General features: G+C 42.9%; 1 protein-coding gene across 1 annotated transcript; it reads right to left on the reverse strand.

Moving 5' to 3' along the window:
* Positions 1-513: 513 nt before the first annotated feature.
* LOC123729161 (mediator of RNA polymerase II transcription subunit 29) lies at positions 514-4,355 on the reverse strand. The gene is made up of 4 exons (XM_045703359.2): positions 4,174-4,355; positions 2,431-2,489; positions 2,248-2,332; positions 514-2,047 (listed from the first exon to the last, which is right to left on the reverse strand). Exons 1-4 carry the CDS (start codon positions 4,324-4,326, stop codon positions 1,820-1,822), a joined length of 525 nt encoding a protein of 174 aa, XP_045559315.1. The 5' UTR covers positions 4,327-4,355; the 3' UTR covers positions 514-1,819.
* Between the last annotated feature and the right edge of the window lie 7,238 nt (positions 4,356-11,593).

The raw sequence follows: 11,593 nt of genomic DNA on the forward strand, positions 1-11,593 counted from the left end.
CCTAACAGGACAACAACCCTAAGCACACAGCCAAGACAACGGTGGAGTGGCTTCGGGACAGTCTCTGAATGTCCTTGAGTGGCCCAGTGCCCGGACTTGAACCAATAGAACACCTCTGGAGAGACCTGAAAATAGCTATGCAGCGACGCTCCCATCCAACCTTGATAGGATTTGCAGAAAAGAATGGGAAAAACTCTCCAAATACTGGTGTGCCAAGCTTGTTTCTTCATACCCAAGAAAACTCGAGGCTGTAATCGCTGCCAAATATGCATCAACAAGGGTCTCAATACTTATGTACGTTTTTTTTTTTTTAAATAAATGTGTAAACCTGTTTTTGCTTTGTTATTATAGGATATTCTGTGTAGATACAGTATTTTTTTTCAATTTTTAATAAATTCTAGAAAAAGGCTGTAACGTAACAAAATGTGGAAAAGTGAATGGTCTGAATACTTTCCAAATGCACTGTGTGTGTGTAAATATATATATTGAAAATGTATGTAAAAGTAAGAGAAATTAAAATGAGTAAAAAGGTTTATTATAATTAAGACAACTACTCTGCCACACAGAGGTTTTGCAGTTTGGTTGAATAGTAGCTGGTTTTGGACAGCTTTGGTACAGAATTCAACACATGACTCAGTCACTTCTCTGGTGGTCATATTAGGTAATGTGACAAAACAAAATAATATTTACACCTTGGGGCATACAAACTTGATTAAAGCTGAACTCCGCAGTAGCGGTAGTCAAAATGATCAGACCTGTTCATTTCTCTCTTGAATTCGGAACGGTGCTATGCCAGAATGTGGACCACCAGAGCCCAGCACGGTATATGACCAAAAAGATCATCAAGGACATCAACCACCCAAGCCACTGCCTGTTCACACCGCTACCATCCAGAAGGCGAGGTCAGTACAGGTGCATCAAAGCTGGGGCCGAGAGACTGAAAAACAGCTTCTATCTCAAGGCCATCAGACTGCTAAACAGCAATCACTAACTCAGAGGCTGCTGCCTACATTGAGACCCAATCACTGGCCACTTTATACAATGTAAATAATGCCACTTTAATAATTTTTACATATCTTACTCATAGCACGTATACTGTTTTTTTTATACATCCATTGCACCTTGTCTATGCCGCTCATCCATATACTTCCATGTACATATTCTCATTCACCGCTTTACATTTGTGTGTATTAGGTAGTTGTTGGCAAATTGTTAGATATTACTGCAGTCGGAACTAGAAGCGCAAGCATTTCGCTACACTCACGCTAACCATGTGAATGTGACAAAAGAAATTGCTTGGAAAACATACCTCGCTGTACTCCTAATCATCCCGAAATGATGAATCGAGATGATCGAAATACTGAGTTTTTAATTAAACAGCCCTTTGTCAGCATGCTAGGTAAGCTAATGATATAGCAACCCATTCAATTCAACAACACTTTTGTTGTCTTGTTGAATTCCCAACGGTAACAGTTATTTTTTCATGGAATCCAATGGGCTGCTATAGCATTGGCTAGCCTAGCATGCTGACAAACGGTCCACATTCTGGCAAAGCACCAATCTGAATCAAGACAGAGAAATGAACGGGAATTTGATCATTTTGGTTACAGTAGCGGGAAACGGCGCCACAGATGTCCCAGGAAGTTGTGAATCTCATTACTTGATGCTCGAGGACATTATTTTTGCTACTTTTCTGATTTTGGGGGGCAAGAAAAGTGAAGATGGGCATCTGTTAAACAGTTAAATCAACTTTGTATGTCTTTATCATTACAAAAAAAAATACAAATAACTTTAGGAAAATAATATAAAATGTCTATTTCTACAGGATTCCTGGTGGCTGGCCCTTTCCTGCGATTTTCTTGGAGCACTCCAATAGAGCGTTATGAATGTCTTTGGCGCAGGAGATCTGCGACTTGATCATGCTGAGGTACTGTGAGTAGGACAGGGACTCTGTCTGTACGGTGTCAGGCTTGGTGGCTGTTGGGACCAGGTTAGGAGAGTGCTTGGCACTGTCAATGCTCTGGGATAAGCACTCGTAGGCAAGCCGCTATGGGGGAAAGAAAAGAGGAGTAATAGTGAGAGGATGACCAGGCTGCCAGCTTTATCGATTCATAAACTATATGTTATGGTGAATGATGCTTGGCAGTCTAAAAGCCAAATAGAAATAGGACATTTGTGTAGTAACAAGAGGTGGTGAACAATTTCACTGGAGCATGGAAATACAAGCAGGTTGTGTGTGTGCCTCACTAAGCAGAGTTCCAGCTGATCACATAGGGCATAAAACTCTTCCAGACTCTTGTCAAACCGCTGTACACTGGCATCGCTGCTCTTTCTGAAACACAAAGGAAAGTTGTGCATCTCCAGTTCCAGAAAATACACGCTTATAGGCTGTGTATGTGCCATTGAGAGTTAAGGAAAAAGGGTACTTACATGCCATTGTCAATTGATGTATTATGTCCCAAATTTAAAGAGGCAATCTTCATAACATTCTAGACAGAAAATAATGCTTAGTTATCCTATATTTGGTGTAGCTACATTTTGCAACCCTGTACATAGCTATATACAATATTTTGTTACTATGCATACATATTGCATTAAAAAGCATTATCACCATATTCACTGTCTCTGACCACTATTTGCAGTTCAACTAAAAAAGGTAGGCATTAAAAATATTGCCTAGTCAGAGCATTACTACTGTTCCTGATGGCTGACGGGCGTTTTTATTTAGGTAGTGTAAAGCGTAGCCCAGAGAATTTTGGACCAACCTTGTCGATACTTCCTCAATTCCCAACATGGAAGACTACGCATTGCTAGTTGCAGATGGTTCATTTGAACTTAGAAAATGCTCCGTTATTAAATGAAATAAATGTTTTGCTCCATTAGGTAATCCAACAATGTGTACGCTGCCATCTTGTCTACTTCAAATCTTCTTGAGACAGGTGGGTGTTATGCATGTCATGAGTGTGACTCAGAAATCTTGAATGGGTTGAATTAGGCTGATTCCCAAACCCTGCACTTTATGATCCAAATTAGAGCCAAGTGGGGCTCCGGCACCTTTGGTAATGCTAATTTTGTAAAATTGTCCACATTTAATATTTCCTCAGTCAACAACATGAGTAATCAACAGTAGACAACCCCATAGTAGAATAGTTTACCTATTCAAGCTTGTCGTATTCTATGGGAGAAAATAATACTCCTCTGGGCGCTTTCAAATTGCGAGTGGCTCAGGGAGAAAAACATGCATGCCCAGTCATTAGACAGGTGAGCTACTAGCCCTTCTCATGACACCAATTGATGCATTTGGAGTAATTCAATTTCCGTTATGATTAGCTAAGGGGCAATGCAACCGCTGACGGAGTGCCGAAACTCTCTAAACTCAAAACAAAATAATATTTACACCTTGGGGCATACAAACTTGATACACGCGATACAGTTTTGGAAATATTTGGAATTTCACTTTCATATAAGCAAGAAATAATTGTAAAAATACAAAAGAAACTTACTGTATGTAGTTTAGCAAAGTTGCTTTCTGTTTACACCCGGCAATTTTATTTTCAACACCGACTAACAGAGACTACACTTCCTCCTCACGTCACCAGGAGCTTAACTGGGGAGGACGTTTCTTATCGTTTGCCCAGTGTTGTTACATTCTGCCGGGAGCAACCAGGACGCAACTTTGCTAGACTGCCTACAGTAAGTTTACCTTATGTATTTGCAAGATTTTTTTTCTCTCGCTGATGTGAATGTTAACGTTCCAAAGGTTTCCAAACCCGTATCACAAGCAGGATTAGTAACGTTACAACAGAGCGTCAGTGTTGCAGTTCATTGATCCAGCTGTTATATGCCGGATTGATTGAGAACTCTTAACGCTGGGTAAGGCTTGAGTTTAGAGCTAGTCAGCTGGCTACAACCTTGGCTGAGTGCCCCCGAACTAAAGACGCCCCCCACCTCACCTCACCTCCTAATTTAACTACTGGTTGAATGGCACTCACCCGTCTCAATCAATGAGAATATTTGAAATAGACAGATGGCAGCGTACACATTGTTGGATTACTGGAAGGATCGCCAAGTAAAGGTTGGTCGAAAAATTCGCCTTTTCCCCTCTGTGTGGCAGTGAAGAGACCAGACTGACCAGCCATTGTTACCAGCTCATGTAAACAAAACCTGGAGTACCTGGAGGCTCTCTTTTAATTGTGGAATAAGCATTTTGAATCGATGAACGGGGTCGAAATCTTGCTGTTGACTCAACTGCTGTTGTTGAAGTGTAGCAGCTTGCTGCATTCCAACTTGCGGAATCGGTCCTCCGGGTTGTTGCTGTGCGGCCATTTTTGGGTGAACTTCTTCTTCGGGGAAGTTTTGCGCGGGACTACATTCTTTCATGGTTTATTGCCACCACCTACTGGCTGGGGTGAAAAATAAATTGCTTTTTTTGTAGGGTTTTGGGATAAACGCCGAAAATAAGGTCTGTGGTAAACACGGTTTAGGATATGTTATACGTTGTGTTCTATGATATTATCATCAGCTAACTTCACATTGTGAATTTAGAAGAATTTGTGTAATAATGAAACACAAATTGCAAAGGCTTCATAATTCATAAAGGTCATATTATCTCATAGAACAAATCGTATAAGATCTCCTAAACCTGTGTTATTAACCTCAAACCTTATTTTCAGTGTTTATTCCAAAACCATATTCTTTCGCCATTCATTTTGCCCATATGGATGGCTGAACGAACCAGAACTTATTTCTTGGTTGTAGGACTAAATATATTTGCTACAAGTGAAAAACATACCACAGTTTATCCATTGTAGTGACCAGATACTCAAGTAGCTGCTCTAACAATGAAAATAAACGTCTTCAAAAAATGGAAGGCAGTCAGGAGGCAAGAACTGGTGTGAACAACTCAGATATAAAGTTTTTTTTTCTCAAAGTTGCCTGGATGTCCTACTTATGTCAGTACACTCTTAACACCCTAAGCATTATGTGGCAAATAAGTCAAACCATTTTTTGTTAACCAAATACATTAACAGTATGAGTCATAATACCCATAAAACCTAGCGGTCAAACTGGGAAATGGTTCTAATTGTTTTTCCACCATTCATTTTCTCCATATGGGATTTTAGAAACACTTGAAACACAGCACTTATTTTGTGATGGCTTACCCTGGCGTGATGTTTTGATAACTGCAAATCTCTATTGGACAAGGTGACTTATCAATATACTTGCCTGTATTTACCCCCAACAAATGTAATGCTAATATGGCTATCATAAAGAACTACAGATGCCATGATGATCTGGATGAGAATGCTGAATCGAGGCAAAGGTAAGAATCTCTGGATTAACTATCTAATGCTAGGTAAATGTAATAATGAATAAATTGTCTAAATGTACACTACTGTTCAAAAGTTTGGGGTCACTTAGAAATGTCCTTGTTTTTGAAAGAAAAGCGATTTTTGTTGTCTATTAAAATAACATCTAATTGATCAGAAATACAGTGTAGACATTGTTAATGTTGTGAATGACTATGGTAGCTGGAAACGGCAGATCTTTTATGGAATATCTAATATCTAGCGCAAACTGGCTCTAACCAGAATAGAAAGAGGAGTGGGAGGCCCCAGTGCACAACTGAGTAAGAGGACAAGAACATTAGTGTCGAGTTTGAGAAACAGATGCCTCACAAGTCAACTGGCAGCTTCATTAAATAGTACCCGCAAGAAACCAGTCTCAACATCAACCGTGAAGAGGCGACTCCAGGATACTGGCCTTCTGTACACCTATGTAGATATTCCAAATCCAATTGTATTTGTCACATACACATGGTTAGCAGATGTTAATGCGAGTGTAGCAAAATGCTTGTGCTTCTAGTTCCAACAGTGCAGTAATATTGCTGTTCTGGTTAGTGTTTATTGGCTTATTTCACTGTAGAGCCTCTAGCCCTGCTCATTATACCTTATCCAACCTCTCAGTTCCTCCACCCACACATGCTATGACATCTTCTGGTTTCAATGATGTTTCTAGAGACAATATCTCTCTCATAATCACTAAATGCCTAGGTTTACCTCCTCTGTACTCACATCCCACCATACCTTTGTCTGTACATTATACCTTGAAGCTATTTTATCGCCCCCAGAAACCTGCTCCTTTTTCTCTCTATTCTGGACGTCACAGACGACCAATTCTTATAGCTTTTAGCCGTACCCTCATACTTATTCTTCTCTGCTCCTCTGGGGATGTAGAGGTGAATCCAGGCCCTGCAGTGCCTGGCTCCACTCCTACTCCCCAGGCGCTCTCTTTTGATGACTTCTGTAACCGTAATAACCTTGGTTTCATGCATGTTAACATTAGAAGCCTCCTCCCTAAGTTTGTTTTATTCACTGCTTTAGCACACTCTGCCAACCCGGATGTCCTAGCTGTGTCTGAATCTTGGCTGAGGAAGTCCACCAAAAACTCTGAAATCTTCATCCCTAACTACAACGTTTTCAGACAAGATAGAACGACCAAAGGGGGCGGTGTTGCAATCTACTGCAGAGATAGCCTGCAGAGTTCTGTCCTGCTATCCAGGTCTGTACCCAAACAATTTGAACTTCTACTTTTAAAAATCCACCTCTCCAAAAACAAGTCTCTCACCGTTGCCGCCTGCTATAGACCCCCCTCGGCCCCTAGTTGTGCTCTGGACACCATATGTGAACTGATTGCCCCCCATCTATCTTCAGAGCTCGTGCTACTAGGTGACCTAAAATGGGACATGCTTAACACCCCAGCCATCCTACAATCCAAGCTTGATGCCCTCAATCTCACACAAATTATTAATGAACCCACCAGGTACAACCCCAAAGCCGCAAACACTGGCACCCTCATAGATATCATCCTAACCAACGTGCCCTCTAAATACACCTCTGCTGTTTTCAACCAAGATCTCAGCGATCACTGTCTCATTGCCTGCACCCGTAATGGGTCAGCGGTCAAACGACCTCCACTCATCACTGTCAAACGCTCCCTGAAACATTTCAACGAGCAAGCCTTTCTAATCGACCTGGCCCTGGTATCCTGGAAGGATATTGACCTCATCCCGTCAGTAGAGGATGCCTGGTTATTTTTTTTAAATGCCTTCCTCTCGATCTTAAATAAGCATGCCCCTTTCAAGAAATTTAGAACCAGGAACAGATATAGCCCTTGGTTCTCCCCAGACCTGACTGCCCTTAACCAACACAAAAATATCCTGTGGCGTTCTGCATTAGCATCGAACTGCCCCCGCGATATGCAACTTTTTAGGGAAGTTAGAAACCAATACACACAGGCAGTTAGAAACGCCAAGGCTAGCTTTTTCAAACAGAAATTTGCTTCGTGCAACTCCAACTCTAAAAAGTTTTGGGACATTGTAAAGTCCATGGAGAATAAGAACACCTCCTCCCAACTGCCCACTGCACTGAGGATAGGAAACTCTGTCACCACCGATAAGCCCACTATAATTGAGAATTTCAACAAGCATTTTTCTACGGCTGGCCATGCTTTCCACCTAACTACCCCTACTGCATTCAACAGCACTGCACCCCCCACAGCTACTCGCCCAAGCCTCCCCCATTTCTCCTTCTCCCAAATCCATTCAGCTGATGTTCTGAAAGAGCTGCAAAATCTGGACACCTACAAATCAGCTGGGCTTGACAATCTGGACCCTTTCTTTCTAAAATTATCTGCCGAAATTATTGCAACCCCTATTACTAGCCTGTTCAACCTCTCTTTCGTGTCGTCTGAGATTCCCATAGATTGGAAAGCAGCTGCTGTCATCCCCCTCTTCAAAGGAGGTGACACTCTTGACCCAAATTGCTACAGACCTATATCCATCCTACCCTGCCTTTCTAAGGTCTTCGAAAGCCAAGTTAACAAACAGATTACCAACCATTTCGAATCCCACCGCACCCTCTCCGCTATGCAATCTGGTTTCAGAGCTGGTCATGGGTGCACCTCAGCCACGCTCAAGGTCCTAAACGACATCGTAACCGCCATCGATAAGAAACAATACTGTGCTGCCGTATTCATTGACCTGGCCAAAGCTTTTGACTCTGTTAATCACCACATCCTCATCGGCAGACTCAGTAGCCTTGGTTTCTCAAACGATTGCGTCGCCTGGTTCACCAACTACTTCTCTGACAGAGTTCAGTGTGTCAAATCGGAGGGCCTACTGTCTGGACCTCTGGCAGTCTCTATGGGGGTACCACAGGGTTCAATTCTTGGGCCAACTCTTTTCTCTGTATACATAAATGATGTCGCTCTTGCTGCTGGTGAATCTCTGATCCACCTCTACGCAGACGACACCATTCTGTACACTTCTGGCCCTTCTTTGGACACTGTGTTAACAACCCTCCAGACGAGCTTCAATGCCATTCAACTCTCCTTCCGTGGTCTCCAACTGCTCCTAAACACAAGTAAAACTAAATGCATGCTCTTCAACCGATCGCTGCCTGCACCTGCCCGCCTGTCCAGCATCACTTCTCTGGACGGTTCTAACTTAGAATTTGTGGACAACTACAAATACCTAGGTGTCTGGTTAGACTGTAAACTCTCCTTCCAGACTCACATCAATCATCTCCAATCCAAAGTGAAATCTCGAATTGGCTTCCTATTTCGCAACAAAGCATCCTTCACTCATGCTGCCAAACATACCCTCGTAAAACTGACCATCCTACCAATCCTCGACTTCGGCGATGTCATTTACAAAATAGCTTCCAATACCCTACTCAACAAGCTGGATGCAGTCTATCACAGTGCCATCCGTTTTGTCACCAAAGCCCCATATACTACCCACCACTGCGACCTGTACGCTCTCGTTGGCTGGCCTTCGCTTCATAATCGTCGCCAAACACATTGGCTCCAGGTCATCTACAAGACCCTGCTAGGTAAAGTCCCCCCTTATCTCCGCTCACTGGTCACCATAGCAGCACCCACCTGTAGCACGCGCTCCAGCAGGTATATCTCTCTGGTCACCCCTAAAGCCAACTCCTCCTTTGGTCGTCTCTCCTTCCAGTTCTCTGCTGCCAATGACTGGAACGAACTACAAAAATCTCTGAAACTGGAAACACTTATCTCCCTCTCTAGCTTTAAGCACCAGTTGTCAGAGCAGCTCACAGATCACTGCACCTGTACATAGCCCATCTATAATTTAGCCCAAACTACTACCTCTTCCCCTACTGTATCTATTTATTTTATTTATTTTGCTCCTTTGCACCATATTATTTATATTTTATCTCTGAACTTTCTTCAAACTACAAATCTACCATTCCAGTGTTTTTCTTGCTATACTTTATTTACTTTGCCACCATGGCATTTTTTTGCCTTTACCTCCGTTATCTCACATCATTTGCTCACATTGTATATAATCTTATTTTTATTTTTTTTCTACTGCATCATTGATTGTATGTTGTTTTACTCCATGTGTAACTCTGTGTTTTTGTATGTTGTCGAACTGCTTTGCTTTATCTTGGCCAGGTCGCAATTGTAAATGAGAACTTGTTCTCAACTTGCCTACCTGGTTAAATAAAGGTGAAATAAAATAAATAAAAAATATCTAACAAGTAATCTAACAATTCCCCAACAACTACCTAATACATTCAAATCTAAAGGGGTGAATGAGAATATGTACATGTAAGTATATGGATGAGCAGCATAGGCAAGGTGCAATAGATGGTATAAAATACAGTATATACATGTGATATGAGTAATGTAAGATATGTAAACATTATTAAAGTGCCATTATTTAGAGTGCATTGTATAAAGTGACCCATTTATTAAAGTGGCCAGTGATTGAGTCTCAATGTAGGCAGCAGCCTCTTTGAGTTAGTGATTGCTGTTTAGCAGTCTGATGGCCTTGAGATAGAAGCTGTTTTTCAGTCTCTCGGTCCCAGCTTTGATGCACCTGTACTGACCTCGCCTTCTGGATGGTAGCGGTGTGAACAGGCAGTCCTTGATGATCTTTTTGTGCCTTCCTGTGACATCGGGTGCTGTAGGTGTCATGGAGGGCAGGTAGTTTGCCCCTGGTTATGCGTTGTGACGACCGCTCCACCCTGTGGAGAGCGTTACGGTTGTGGGCAGAGCAGTTGCTGTACCAGGCTGTGATACAGCCCGACAGGATGCTCTCGATTGTGCATCTTTAAAAGTTTGTCAGGGTTTTGGGTGACAAGCCAACATTTTTTCAGCCTCCTGAGGTTGAAGAGGCGCTGTTGCACCGCCTTCACCACACTGTGTGAGTGGACCATTTCAGTTTGTCTGTGATGTGTATGCCGAGGAACTTAAAACTTTCCACCCTCTCCACTGCTGTCCCTTCAATGTGGATAGGGGGGTGCTCCCTCTGATATTTCCTGAAGTCCACGATCATCTCCTTTTGTTTTGTTTTGTTGAGTGAGAGGTTGTTTTCCTGACACCACACTCCAAGTGCCCTCACCTCCTCCCTGAAGGCGGTCTCATTGTTGTTGGTAATCAAGCCCACTACTTTTGTGTTGTCTACAAACTTGATGATTGAGTTGGAGGTGTGCATGGTCAAGCAGTCGTGGGTGAACAGGGAGTACAGGAGCTGAGCACGCACCCTTGTGGGGCCCCAGTGTTGAGGGTCAGCGAAGTGGAGATGTTGTTTCCTACCTTCACCACCTGGGGGCAGCCCATCAAAGTTCAGGACCCAATTGCACAGGGCAGGGTTGAGACCCAGGGCCTCCAGCTTGATGATGAGCTTGGAGGGTACTATGGTGTTGAAGGCTGAGCTGTAGTCAATGAACAGCATTCTTACATAGGTATTCCTTTTGTCAGATGGGATAGGGCAGTGTTTAGTGTGATGGCAATTGCGTCGTCTGTGGACCTATTGGGGCGGTATGCAAACTGAAGTGGGTCTAGGGTGGCTGGTAAGGTGGAGGTGACATGATCCTTGACTAGTCTCTCAAAGCACTTCATGATGACAGGAGTGAGTGCTACGGTGCGGTAGTAATTTAGTTCAGTTATCTTTGCCTTCTTGGGTACAGGAACAATGGTAGCCATTTCGCTTGATGATTGCCTTGCGGAGGGAATAGCTACACTGTTTATATTCAGACATATTCCCAGACCTCTTTCCATTGTTAATTGTGGTGGTTCGCTTTTCAGTTTTGCGCGAATGCCGCTATCCATCCATGGTTTCTGGTTAGGGTAGGTTTTAATAGTCCCAGTGGGTACAACATCTCCAATGCACTTCTTTATGAACGCACTCACAGAGTCAGCGTATAGGTCGATGTTGTTCTCTGAGGCTGACCGGAACATATTCCAGTCCGCGTGATCAAAACAAGCGTGGCCAGCGTTGAATGGTTCTCGTCACTGGTACATCCTGATTGAGTTTCTGCCTATAAGATGGAAGGAGCGAGATGGTGTCGTGGTCGGATTTGCCGAAGGGAGGACTTTGTATGCATTGCGGAAGTTAGAGTAGCAGTGGTCGAGGGTGTTGAGCATGGGCGTAGCGCAATCAATATGCTGGAAGAATTTAGGTAGACTTGTTCTCAAATTTGCTTTGTTAAAATCCCCAGCTACAATAAATGCATACTCAGGGTGTATGGTTTCCAGTTTGCATATAGTCCAGTGAAGA

The sequence above is a fragment of the Salmo salar genome, chromosome 20, assembly GCF_965601325.2.
Source record: "Salmo salar chromosome 20, fSalSal1, whole genome shotgun sequence".
NCBI classification, from domain to species: Eukaryota; Metazoa; Chordata; class Actinopteri; order Salmoniformes; family Salmonidae; genus Salmo; species Salmo salar.